Here is a 13,575-nt window from a genome sequence, read left to right as displayed (position 1 = left end):
GACAGATTAAAAAACACATTCTTGATAATCTAAAGATGCAGGTTGGTGTTGACAAATATCATTTTAATTTATAAATATATAAATATATATATGTATAAATTTATTTTTTCTTAATTTGAGGAATTATTGTCCATTATTGTCAACAAACAGTCTTTAACAGCTATAATAAAAATAAAAAAAAGAATAGAAAGTACAGTACTTTACTTTGTTATACCGATAGACCTTCCCCTTTTTGAGTGGTGTGCTGTTGCTTTATAGACCTTTATCTGCAAATGTCTTATTACTGGATCATTTTTCAAATGTTAAGATGTGAACTTTTTTTGATGAAACCTAGACTAGGTTATTATAAAAGCAGCACAAAAGAAAACAGTAATTGTATTGGAGGTTTCCCAAAATGTAACAAAAAAAACATAAACCAAATATTTTTAAATTACACTAAAATATAGTAGAGCTCATAAAGTGCACTGCTACAGGTTTTAATCTTAAATCCAAGTAGTCTGCCCCAATAACATGTCTACTAAATGCTCGAACAAAATTCAATTTGTCCTTTTTGAAAATACTTATTTGTGTATAAAAGTTGCTTCTAAAACAAATTGATTGTATTGTTTGTTACCACATTGCTTTCCCAGCCAGTGGATTGATTCCGCCAAAAAACATGTTTTCCTTTCCTGCCAAATTACAACTGTGCAAATTACAGTAGCAGATAAAAAGCATGGGGCAACTGTTTACAGTACCTTATATGCATTTAATTAAGAGAAAAGTAATTTTTCCTTTGCTTTCAGTTTCTATAAATAACAGCTGAACGTCAACAAATGGTGGGTTTGACCTCAAACCTTAAGACTGGCTGTTACACTTTAGATGATCAGCCTGACGGACCAAATAACTGTGAATCCAGGAGCTTTAGGAGCTCGTCACCCAACACGTGCCGACAAATTAAGACTTGGTTCTATTTGTAAATGTAGGTCAGACAAGGGTGTGGTGTCCACTGTTTGCTAAAAACCTCTACCTGTCTTACAGGAGATTATCCTGCTGTGGTCATCATTGCTCCCTGCTCCCGAGGAGGGATTTCTGGCCCCACTTTCAAATGGTTTTACGCTAATACAGAATGACACAGCAGTGGAGGGACACTTCAAAAACAACAAAACCTTTCTTATCAGATTGATTTTATTTTGGAAAGGTGAAGGTGTCTTTTGCTCCTCATTTGCAGGGAATTCCCTGACTATAGCAGATTATATTTCATTTGTGATCCTTTCATTCACACTAATCAGTATAAATAATAAGAGCAACACTAATTGGGGTTGATTAAGTTAGAAAAAAGATGCTCGAATCAATGATCATCATATTTGAGATACAGAAACAGCATCACTGTTTGGCCACCCCTCTGTGCAGCCCGAAATGGTCCAGCCCTGATTTGCATAAGTTGTCTGTGGGTTGCTGCATGACCAGCAGGGGTAGGTTAGGGGAAGGAGTGCATGTGGGTAGTACACAGATGAGTAGAGACACGGACAGAGAGCTGTGAGTGGACAGGATCGTGAGAGGAGCGTCTTGCACAGTTCTGGGCAGTTATGTACTGTGCTCATCCTGTCTCTGGAACAGGCAACAACTCACTGATGTATTGCTACAACATGAAACCAGTAAGTACAGTTGTTTTTGTTATTCTACCTTCTATAAAAATATATATTCAAATGAAATATGGTATTATCATTTGGTTTGTTCATAAAGCCGTTTCAACTTCAGAAGATCTGATTTAATGTTATGCTTGATTGAGTTATGTGTTTATAGTTATTATATTATGTGTGTTTTAACAGATGTGCACACGTGTATTAGTAACGTTGAGCATTTTTCGCTCATGTTGGTAAAGAAGTTGGGTTTCATTGTCTTCTTTCAAATTGGATCACTAGAAAATAAATTTTGATCAATCTTTTTGTGGTTATCCTTTGTAAACAAGACATTTGTTATAAATCAAATGTGAAAATCAACATTTTACTTGGAAATAAATATAAACAGAAGGATTTTTTAGGATGCTATTATCTTTACAACCGTTTCAAATCATACTCATGGACATCATGCACTGTAATTGACAAAAAACCTATACACCTGAGAATTCACGAAAACAAAAAAATTATAAAGTGTGCTCACAATGACAGTCTCAGTTTTTTGGCCTAAAACTTGTGTTTCAAATGCCACAGTGAGACTTCCTGTTTGCTCTGTACCACGCAGTCAAGCCTGGCAGCAGCAAACATCTTGACATGAAGCAGATTGCTTCTATTTCTATTTGATTTAACCCTGCTATGTTGGAGCAGTCCCTCCACCACAGCAACCATTATCAAAGGCAGCTTTGATCTGTGAGAGGCTAACCATATCCAGACATCATGGATCACAGAGGCAGAAAATTGGTTGCATGTGGCTGGAGTTGGACATGGTGGAGCAAAGCATTGGCCTTGAATAGCAAGTTGATATTTCACTTATCTAGCATCTTGATGTGCTGTTACAATTGAGAAAGGTTGCCAGAGCTGTTTGCAGTGCTTTTGAGACTTTAACCATGTTTTTATTTAAAAAAAAACTTTGATAGAACACTGCTCATCCCAATTTTGACAGGAAACATTGATTTATTCTTATTTTGGCATCATACTTGCTGCTTGAGGTGCACAAAAAAGTCCATTATCATTTGGGATTTCATGATTGATGGTTCTTAAATCAATGTTATGCTAAAAGAAGATGCCATGGTGATGGCTCCTCTCCAATGGGGGCTAGAGAGGGCGTGCTGGGGCGGGGGTGTGACCATTATTAACGGGTCGCCTGCTATGCTGATGGTAAGGAGGACAATTGGCTTTATCCTCTGCCATATGCTGCCCATGGCGGCTCAGACGGGCCCAGTGTCGACAGGGGCTCCTCTGTTTGGCCAAACCCACAATCACCATGGGACCCATGCCAGCCAGGGTCAGAGCTGTGGGTGTGTGTGTGTTTGTGTGCGCTTAAACGCGTGAGCCTTACACAAGCATACTCAAGAGAGTCTTTACCAGGCTGCTTTACTGAACTTGTCGTCCGGGTAACTGACACCCCATTGATGCTGAGCTGGGAGGTTTATTTTCATTTCCTGGGGCACATCAAAGCAATCGGGAGAGGTGCAGGTGCAGCCCAGACCGCTTGGTGTGTTGGAGGGTAGCAAGCATGTGTTGGTGTGTTTTGTGTGCATATGTGGAGTTTGCTGCACCATACCGCACAATTAAAGGAAACAAGCACATGCAGGTTGAAGGTGATCAAGGCTTCATTTCTGATGTTTTGTCTCCCCCATGGGAAGAAAGGGTCATTAGGGCAAGACTTTAGCTCTCTGTTCTCTGTAAGTAAAAGCAAAGCATGAGAGGGCTGTAATTTCAATTTTATCTTTGGGGAAACTGTCTGCCGAAGCCAGGCAAACCTGGTCGTGATTGTCGCAGGGATTTCTCATGGTGAATGGTTCCTAAATCCGGATAAGGAGGTGCATGGATCTGCAGCTTATGGATTATCCCAATAGCTCTAAGAGTGCATTAACTATCTGCTTTGTTTTCAAAATACTTGCTTCAGCTCACACTCACTGTATCCACACATATGCTGTTGTTTGTTGGAAAAAAAAATAGTCATTACCTGCTCTAGATATCTTTTATTCTCTTGTTTGTCTTTTTTAGGTTTATGGGCAGTCTCCTGGCACTGATAGCATCACCCAGAGCTCATCTTCACACCCAGCAAGCAAGCCCCCCAACAATGTGTTTGCAAGTACCTTCTTTGGTGAGCTCAAACCCTCACTGAGCATTTAGATGATCATGTCCTCATCATAGAAACTGTTCTAAGATGACAAAATACTGTCTGAATGGGCCTTTAGTGTGCAGCAAATAAAGGTTTGCCTTCAGCTGTGGATTAAGGTCTTAATTATATAATAAACAGGGAAAAATGAATAAAACCGATGGGAAAAAAACAAAGTGAATCCATATGGTATTTTTTCTGTTATGGTATTTTCTTTGCAAGTAACCAAAAAAAAAAAAAAGAAGAATACCCTGCAACCAGTACACAAAAAGGCTCAGACAATTTGAAAAAAAAAAACGTGAGAAAAGAAAATAGAAATATCAGATGCAAAATTGATTACTGAGTCACAATTGAAAGTAAATGCACAAATGAAGCACTTCACAGCCCAAAATTAAAAAGTGAATCTTTGATAACCTGTATTTTTTAGTCTAAATCTTTGACTTTGTGGCTGTATAGGAGGCCAATTATTTTTATGAGCATTCTGTTGTGCACCAATTTGGAAAACCATTTTAAAGAGACATCAATCAATTGTTAAATTTTTTCTTTTGTAAATTGCTGATTCAAACTAAGTCAGACTTTATCATTTTTTGTGGACCAATAGTTATTCGGGTTATGACTGGTGGTTTAAGGTTCCACTGCAGCCTAATTTAATATTATTCTTTCATTTAGAGGGGATGAGCAGTTCGCCTGACATCTGGACTGCTGTAAATGGGCTGAACCAGCAGGGCTATGAAGGTGCACTGGGAGCAACCGCAACCCAGCAAACGCAGCCGGGAGGCTACAGTGGCCTGCTGCCAACCCACAATCACCTGGTGAGTTCACCCTCTCCCCCCTATGTGCTGTCAATAAAGATCTTTTTGGCCACTAAGGTTCTAACTATGCACTATGCCCTGTTTAGAGCTTCCCTTCACACTCACTGGTGGCGGACATGAACCGAAGTCTTCCACCCATGTCCACCTTTCATCGTAATAATGCAGTATCTCACACTCCTCCAGGCAACATATCAGAAAATTCAACAGGTAAGGGAAAATAAGATATCCTTTTTCCTCTGATTGGTCATTTTGACACACTTTAACAACAAATTCTTGTATTTAGTCTCAGGGAACCATGGGGGTATGTCAGGGACGTCACAAACAGGCGACACCCTAGGAAAAGCTTTGGCATCTGTAAGTATGCACCATACAAATCCATACTAGGCCTTCTCATTTGTAGCTTGATCCATTCAAACAGGCAGGTCAGATTATACATCCACATTTTAAAATTCCCACAAATGTCTTCCTGTCCAGTAGCCGGGAAGTTCATATTGATTAAAACGTAGCCTCTTCTTGTGGGGCAAGATTTTTTTTTCTAGCAAAGACTAGTAAAATGGCTGACAGTGATGATTTAAGTCTAGGTTATGAGCCTGCTCTAAGGGTCGTGGCAGCAGCTGTAACGGCTCAGGGAGAAATGACAAGTTGTGCTTTTAAAATGATCCATGCCCTGTTCCCACTGCTGCCTCTCTCTGTCAGATTTATTCCCCCGATCACACCAGCAGCAGCTTCCCCTCCAGCTCGTCCACACCAGTGAGGTCTCCGTCTCCCCTGCAAAACGCAGCTGATCCTGCAGGTAAACAAGAGGAAAAGATGCGTTTGATGCCGTTTGGCCGTGGTGTTAAACTCATTTGTAGATTTATTTCTGCATACTAAACCTCTTGTTCTTTTTCTCATCGCAGGTACCAACATTTGGCCCCGCAGTTCAGTTCAAACACCAGTCTCCCCTCACTATGAGTCATCTCTCATATCAATGGTAAAAAAACTCCCCAAATCACCTTTTGTATCTAATTAAACTTTATTAAATTAATTGGTTAAGCCGTTAAAAAATCTAATATTATAAACAAAAATGAGGTCTTGGAAATTTGTTTTAAACATGGTATTAATTACAATGCAATCAATATGATACAAACTTAAAAGTAACACTGGTAATAGTAGCAACAATAACAACAACAGAAACATGTATTTCTGTTTTGTGTTTTTTTTAAACAACTGGTGTTTGACAAGAGAAGCCTATTGAGATGGTTATTGTTGTAATATTGGGCTATATAAATAAAATTGAATTGAAGACAACAACATTATAAAAATAACAATGCAAAACATGTTTGAAAAGGAGCAGGTAGAGGCCTAGCTTATTTAAAGTGTGGATGCCATGCTTTGAACAACTTTGTCAAATAAAAAAGCCCTTTAAACGCTGATTCTATTGATACCAATAGTTCGCGTCGAAAAAAATCCGAAGCATATGAATAATAGACATCTTTCGAAGGAATCAGAGATTTGGATCTGCCGCTAGAGCGCAGGCTGGAAGTGAACCCGATATGACCTGTGACGTCATGAAAGGCGTTGATTTTCGCAGTTCCGCTTCGGACAGCATGTAAACAAAACCGGTAGTCTTCGTTTCTCTCGTGTTTAAATCTGTTAATCATCAACATGCCAAGTCGTTGTGTGGCAGCTGGATGTAGCAATACATCTACTGAAAGTGTATCTGTGTATAAAATTCCCAAACAAGAAACGCTGCTGAAAAGGGGAAAGTTCAAGAAGGTGGACGGCGAAGGATTTTTCCCTCCAGATCTGCAGGAGAGAAGTCTGCGTTTTCGAAGGGACAAAAACCGGGACACAAACGAAGAATTTTGAACGGAGAGTTGGGAGGAGGATCTTGGCTTCTGAGTCGAGGAAAGGCGGGTGAGCTGGAAGCGAGCGAGCCGTTTTCTGGGTCGGAGAGGACGGCGCTGGAGTCGGGAGCGGAGGCTGCTAAGCTAGTGTGCATCACGATGGATCACATTGAGGCGAAGTAGTCGTGTTTTCTGTTGTCCTTGGATCCAACTGGAGTATTTCAACGCACTCAATGTTTTGCAAGAGAAGCAACAGGCCTGCAACGTTTTTTTTCTTTTGCTTTTGAGGTGCCGGTACCGTGAGTAAACTGAACTGTGTGTGTGTGAGCGCGCGCGCGCGCACGAGAAAAGGTTTCAAACGGGTTCAAACGGGTAAAACTGTTAATGTTCCACAGTTGTTAATGGTATACAGTGACTTTGTTAACTAAAGAGTAGTACCATCTGGGAAACTTTTATTTTGTGACATTTATTTTGTAAATTGGGTTGAAAACCAGTGTTTACCTTTGTTTAGATTAGGCCAAAAGGGGACATTTTGAGTATATTTTAGGGTAAGTGGAGTAATTTAATTTTATACATTTTTTAGACTTACTGGAGTCTAGCCGAATCTTCATGCTGGCTATCGTCATGATCGGCATGATCACTAGACCTACTACTTTCTGCTATATCCTCCTCACTTTCGCAAAAGGGTTCGAATCGATACGGTTGCAAAAGTGACTCATCATCATGATAATCTCCGCAACTTTCCTCTTCATCTTTCTGTTCATCTGATGATAAATCGCTAATAGAGACGGTAGCATCACTCTGTGCTTCGCTATCGGTGCTAGCCATGTTGTCTGCCTTGTCTTCCTTTCGTTACGTCACAAACAGGGCGGCGCGAATTCGGCGGAATGCGTGAAGCCGGCGGCCGTCCTCGTTGTTTATATTGCGTTTTTCGCTATTTATTCTTTTTCGAAAAATATTAAAAACAATCGCAACATGAAATAGAAACTATTTACTATATTTTGGCTTATTAAAATAGGCCATGTCACCCACACTTTAAGTCTGCCCCTTAAGAAAAACATTTACTATAAAGATGCCTATGACACCCAAATTATTTAACAGTCATAATTGTGTTTATAATAATACAATAATAATAATAATGATAGTATTAATAGTATGTGTATTTATATATATATATATGTGTGACTAACCAATCTAAGGTTAAAATGAGAGGTAAATTGTTTCACTAAATTTATTTCTTTAATTTATCTAATAGTTATTTAAAAAGACCGTGCACGTTAATGAACATTAAATGTGCCAGTGTTAGGTGCAAAGCTAATATTCAAATGTAGTCCCTGGAAAAGGTTTAGATCTGCCAACAACAAAAACCAAAAAGACATCAAATCAACGGCAAAAACGACAAATAATACAGTCATTTGGAGTTTGAAGGCTAAATAAAGTATCCTCTACACAGTTTATAAAAAAAATTACATGTACATTAATAAAGCATCATAATTACTATCATCAATGATACTGTTTAAACAGTCAAAATGTGATATGCATCCAACAATGACTTACAATATTTACACTTGCAGGTTCTCATAGTTTAAATCTCAGATTCTCAGATTTTTAAATCTCAGATTTTATGAAAATTTCCTGTTTCTGTCTGCATCTACCAAACAAGCTGGTGTCTGCTCACATTCACAAAACAGTCTAGCCGTCACTGTGAAAGCTAATTGCAGTATTTAGCCATATATTATTTAGCCATCTCAGAAATTATACCGAAATCTTTTCCAAGCTAATGAATTTAGTTTATACAGATTATGATTAAAAACATATAACCTGTCTTTCAAGGTTTTCTGGGAAAAATTGAGTCTTAATCTTTCTTGGTCTAAAGACGAGGATGGCAAAGCTTATGCTTCAAGACTGTCCTTCAATGTTTTCAGTCTCAAGTGGAGGACCGCCTGGACAGACTAGATGATGTAATCCACGTCCTGAGGAACCATGCCGTTGGCCCCACAGCCGGTCTGCCCATTGACATCCAAGGCCTGCTCAACCAGCCCCATCCCTGCCACCCGGACCCTGCCAGCACTTTGCCGCTCACCTGTCACACTTCAGCCATGGTTAACAACCGTTACTTTGAAGTATTTAAAAGCAGGGTGGGGAAGCGTGCATGGAGATTCCATGTGGCGAGCAGCTCGCATTCAATTCCAGGAATTTTCCATCAGCTACGTCTGCATGTTTTCCGCCTGGAAAGGTTGTTGTCCTTGAAATCGGAAACAGATCAGAGCAGGGAGCGCTGGGATGTGTTGTCATTCTGCAGAAAACAGACAGAATGTGCAGACTGTAGTTCCACTGTGGGGTGATGGAGATGGTGACTTTGTGCTCTCCCATTTCAACATGTTTCCCTTTCAGTAAACCAGGGGATTTCAGCCCAGCTGGAGTGGAAGTATACAGTTTGCAAGAGAAAGGGGTTTTAATCTAATCCTTTGGGGGAGGGGGTATTAAATTCTCACACTTTTATTTTTTTCCAAATGATGTGTCAGATAGAAAAGAATCCTGAAGAGAATTAGGGCTATGTTGAGAGAGTGTTTTATAGTTTTAGGAGAAGGATTAAGATGGTCTGAGATTAAATTAATTCTGCAGAGCTGGAGATCTACTCTTTGAGACAGAAAGGGCAGATGTTTGTGTTGTGACTTACACCGGATAATACAAGTTTCTTTCTGTCCCGAAAAAAGATTTGTTAAGCCAAAAAATGTTTAATGCTAACCAACTAGAGGCTCCTTAGCTGCAGAATATTAAACTACAGACATATGACCATTTTTATCTCATCTTCATGTCTCATAAAGGTTGAAGCTGTCACCATGAACAACCACTCCGCCTTCCAGAGCCGCACACAAAACAGCCAGCCGTACCCAGCCAGGCAGAGGGCCACGCTTCAGCAGGGAGGGGGGCCAGTGAGAGGCAAGCAAGCATTCAGCTCATCTGTTAATCAAATAATTTGCCACATCTAACTGCATTCGTGAGAGGTATTTATTGTTTATGCTCTGTGTGATCCGGCACAGGCGGTTTGGGAGTTCAGGGTAATCTGGAGCTTAAGATGGAGAGCCAGGAGAAGGAGGAGATGATGCACACCAGTCATGGGCACGGCTCCGACAGCCCACGGTCAGAGGACGAGAGTGAGCACCAAACGCACGGGGAAGACAGCTCAAGAAACAGGTAACCTGCTATATTACATTAAAAAAATCAATGAAACCCACAAATGGATTAGATCCGCATCTTGGCAAAGGTAGGGTTGTCAGGGTGCCAGAAAAGAATCAGCATTAAATGGCAAAAAAATAATCTACAAATTTATGTAGAAGCAGCCCCTTAATGTGATTAATGATCTAGATTAAAGAAATCTAGTGACTGAGAGAGCTCTGAATGGAGGCTTAGAGTAGACAAGCTGGTATTTAACTCTGGTTCTGGTTGATTTCATGCTGGCACAAAGCTCCCTTTATTTCAATTAAAAACAAGAGGCCAGAACATGTAAAGTCCTGACTCTGTGACCAGCAGAGGGCACACACAGCCAAGCCAAAAAAATTCACCTTCCTTCTATTTCTATTTACAGACCCACTCCGATAAAAAACATGTTTTTTTTAACATGTTCTCATGCCATATTTCTCACAATGGAAGACATATAAAATAAAATGTCTGAATATTTATTATTCAAATTGTTGTGAATCAGGAGTAGATGAGAAAAAGCTTGTAGCGGTGGCGTAGGTGCTACCACGGCAAGCCGCAAGCTCCCTGCATTCACTTGTAGACAACTAGATCCATGTAGGTCTGCAATGTCCTCATCTGAGCTAGTATCTGGATCAAAACTGCCATTTTTGTTGCACCCATAATGTTAGATTGGGGTCCTGAGGGGCTGTAAGCTAGCAGGATAACAAATAGATGATGGGAAATGGCGACAGGCTAACTCTGTGTCAATGTTCCCGCCCGTAACTCAGATTACTTTCTAATAAACTCCTGTCACTGCACAAAATTTGTCCAAGAAAATGACACAGGTTTTTTGATTTTGCCTAAAAAGGGCATAATCATAATTAAAAGATAACTGGGAACACTTTTAAAATAGATCAAAAGATGATCAGAGTGGGACTTTAAGACTAAAGGTGAGCTTTTAACTGCACAAATCTGCAACTTGAGATCTGTTTTTCCTTATTTTTACTTTATTTTTTTATGCTGTAGTATCCATGAAGATGAAGACCTGAGCCCAGAGCAGAAAGCTGAGCGTGAGCGGGAGAGGCGGATGGCCAACAACGCTCGCGAGCGCCTGCGTGTGCGAGACATCAATGAGGCCTTTAAGGAGCTGGGCCACATGTGCCAGCTGCATCTGAAGAGCGAGAAGCCGCAGACCAAACTGCTGGTGCTGCACCAGGCCGTGGCTGTGATCTTGAGCCTGGAGCAACAAGTCAGAGGTCAGAGCAGGAGCACTGCAGGGTCCTCTGGCACTAAAGAATTAAAGAATTTGTTTTTTTTTAAATGAAAGTTACAATTTCCTTTTGAACTTTGTTTCAACAGGTGAGGGCAGCACAAACTCTGAAATTGACTATTTCAGCTATTTAACACATGTGTGCAAATATAAACATCTAGTCATTGCCAGATCTTATCACCAATCTGAAAATATGTACATATTCATACATTTTAGAGTTTGAAAGTTGTTGTGCCTCTCAACTTTTGAGTATATTTTACTGTAAAGCAAATGCATATTAGAGGAATTTCTCTGTCTTAACAGTATTACAATTTTGCTTGTGTTCTCAGATGTTTTGATGAATTCATGCAAAGGAATGATAAGTGTTGTTTTTTTTCCGGCAGAGAGGAATCTGAATCCGAAAGCAGCATGTCTGCGAAGAAGAGAGGAAGAGAAGGCGTCCGCCGCCATGACTGATCCACAGTCTGTGCATCTGGCTTTTCACCCGACTTTGACAGACCCAAATAACCCATTGGGCCACCTTTGAGCATCTTACAGAGGCAACTTGCCGTCTTTCATCAAGTACTAAATTCCAACATTTTTATATAAAAGTTAAGCTTATTCAGTTAAATGTGTCATGAGTGATTAAAGTTCCTCTCTGATCATCTTGTCATCTATTCTCAAAGTGTTTCCAGTGGTCTTTTAATTAGGATTATGCCGTTTTTAGCCAAAATCAAAAAACCTGTGTCGTGTTCACCTCTGACTTATGGACGGGACTGTTGGGGGGGAGTAACCCCGTCCCCTTCCCAATATCCATTTGTTTACAGTCTCTCCCGCTGGCTTACAGCTCCTCACACTCTCAAGCTGACATTAGCGGTGCAACAAAAATGGCGAGCAATATTGGAGCTATCCAGCTGTACAGTTTTGAGCCAAATGCCCCCTCTGACGAGGAAATCTTTTATTATTAATTTATTAGTATAGAAGTGGATGCATCAGATCTGAGATGGGCAGGGAGCCTGTAGTTTTTATGTCACACTTACAAGCTTTTTCCAAGGACGTAATTCCATGAGCTCCTGATTCATAACGGTTTGAAAAAAGCAATATTTAGAAATGCATTTTAATCTTAATTTTCTTTATAGATTTCTTCCATCTATAGAAAAACACTAGAAGAATATGTTAAAAACTTAAAAAACAGCATTTTAACCAGAGTGGATCTTTAAAGTACGTTAGATAAAACAAATGCGCAAACATTCAAACGAAAGAAACAGTCTTTTATAAATGAAGCTCATTGAAAAGTACTTTTTTAGACGAGTATTTGTCATGCTTATTTTTTCTGAGTGATTGTTTCTTTTGATTATCAGATGAGAAACATCCCAGGATTGTCCAGCGTCGGATTTCCAGCATCTTCTTTCCTTTAGGACAGGAGCAGTGAACAGAAAGTGTGATGCAGTCCAACAATCATCTCCCCACTTCCCAAATGGACTTTTAACTTTGTGCCTGAACTTAAATTGTAGCAGACATATGCATTGTAAGCTGCAGACGTTTTGTACATATTTTCTATATTTATTGATCTCTTGTGATATATCACCATAAGGTGTTACCTTTAGCTTAACAGAGGCACGGGTTTATCTCTAACCTTTGCTGTGCATCACTATTTATCAAATATTCTTTCCAATGAGCTCAGAGAAATGACATTCTCACATTTGTGTTTTCAGACAAAACATTCATTTGTCCTGTGTTGTGTGTGTGTGTGTTTATGTTCGTGCATGAATGAGGGCCATGACTGTGTGAATATTGCAGGAGTTTGAGCATTCTGTGAATGAGCAGATCTCCTAGAAACTGTCTCGACATTGTCTGCTGCTTGTACATTTGTACTATATATTTATGTTTAATACACTGTTACCATGATTGCATTATCTAAAACCCTGGAGAATGCAGTCTCTCATCCAATTGTTATCACACTCTTCAAATCAAACTAACTTTGTTGCACGTTTGAGTTTTTCCTTCAATTTCTAATACTTTTATACAAGTATTGAGAACCCGAAATTGTCTCCATTTTTGTTCCTGATCTTACTTGTAATGTTTGTTTTTGTTTTGTAAGATTAAGACACATTTTAACAACTCAGTGTTACAGAATTCCTTATGCCACCTTTGATATTATCTGATGAACAGAGGATGAAATACAAAACAAACTGAAATACTTCCATAATGCCATGTAAAGTTTGTGTACAGTTGAAGTAGTTTTCAGGCATGTGTCAATATAACAATGTAGCAATAAATGTTTTTTTTCCAATTATTTTTAGTCTCCTTGAATAAAGATTTAAAAAACAGTAGTTATTCTTAAAACATCTTAATTGTGATTAAAACCCATTACGTCCTAAAAGGAAAGGTTCTTTTTAACATTGCAGTTCAGAAGTTGCATTAAACAAATTTATAAATGTATTGATTATACTAGAAAGTGTAAAGACACGTCAGAAATTTTTGTAAGATTAAGTAGAATTGAACATATGCAGTATATATAGAATTTATGAAATGTTGGGAAGAACCCTGAGGTCCCCATCAGGTTTTTACCAAGATGAAATAATAGCAAAACATGCAAAACGCAAGGAACGGATTTTTCTAAATAAGTTGCAGGATCTAAACAGTCTGTTTACAGTAAGGTGTCTAGTTAAAGGTTTGTGATTCTTAGTTGTTTGCACATTGATCTCTGAAAGCGTGGTGA

The 13,575-nt window shown here is 39.3% G+C and overlaps 1 protein-coding gene across 1 annotated transcript; it reads left to right on the top strand.

The window, feature by feature from the left end:
- The first annotated feature begins 1,445 nt into the window (after positions 1 to 1,445).
- LOC101161725 (transcription factor 12) lies at positions 1,446 to 13,146 on the top strand. Its single transcript, XM_011476017.4, has 13 exons — positions 1,446 to 1,634; positions 3,666 to 3,765; positions 4,450 to 4,592; positions 4,679 to 4,799; positions 4,876 to 4,946; positions 5,289 to 5,385; positions 5,492 to 5,565; positions 8,347 to 8,523; positions 9,250 to 9,364; positions 9,466 to 9,619; positions 10,631 to 10,860; positions 11,258 to 11,435; positions 12,215 to 13,146. Exons 1-12 carry the CDS (start codon positions 1,566 to 1,568, stop codon positions 11,398 to 11,400), a joined length of 1,494 nt encoding a protein of 497 aa, XP_011474319.1. The 5' UTR covers positions 1,446 to 1,565; the 3' UTR covers positions 11,401 to 11,435; positions 12,215 to 13,146.
- The last annotated feature ends 429 nt before the right edge of the window (positions 13,147 to 13,575 follow it).

This window comes from Oryzias latipes, chromosome 6 (genome assembly GCF_053564925.1).
Source record: "Oryzias latipes strain Hd-rR chromosome 6, Olatipes_Hd-rR_3.1".
Lineage (NCBI taxonomy): Eukaryota > Metazoa > Chordata > Actinopteri > Beloniformes > Adrianichthyidae > Oryzias > Oryzias latipes.
Note: the sequence above shows the minus strand (reverse complement) of the source record. Positions and strands in the feature narration are given on the sequence as shown.

Excerpts from the sequence above, each read along its gene's own strand:
- LOC101161725 (XM_011476017.4), top strand. The coding sequence starts at position 1,566 with ATGTACTGTGCTCATCCTGTCTCTGGAACAGGCAACAACTCACTGATG. Across the intron at positions 4,947-5,288 it reads TAGGAAAAGCTTTGGCATCT|ATTTATTCCCCCGATCACAC; the intron begins GTAAGTATGCAC and ends TCTCTCTGTCAG. Across the intron at positions 5,386-5,491 it reads AAACGCAGCTGATCCTGCAG|GTACCAACATTTGGCCCCGC; the intron begins GTAAACAAGAGG and ends TTCTCATCGCAG.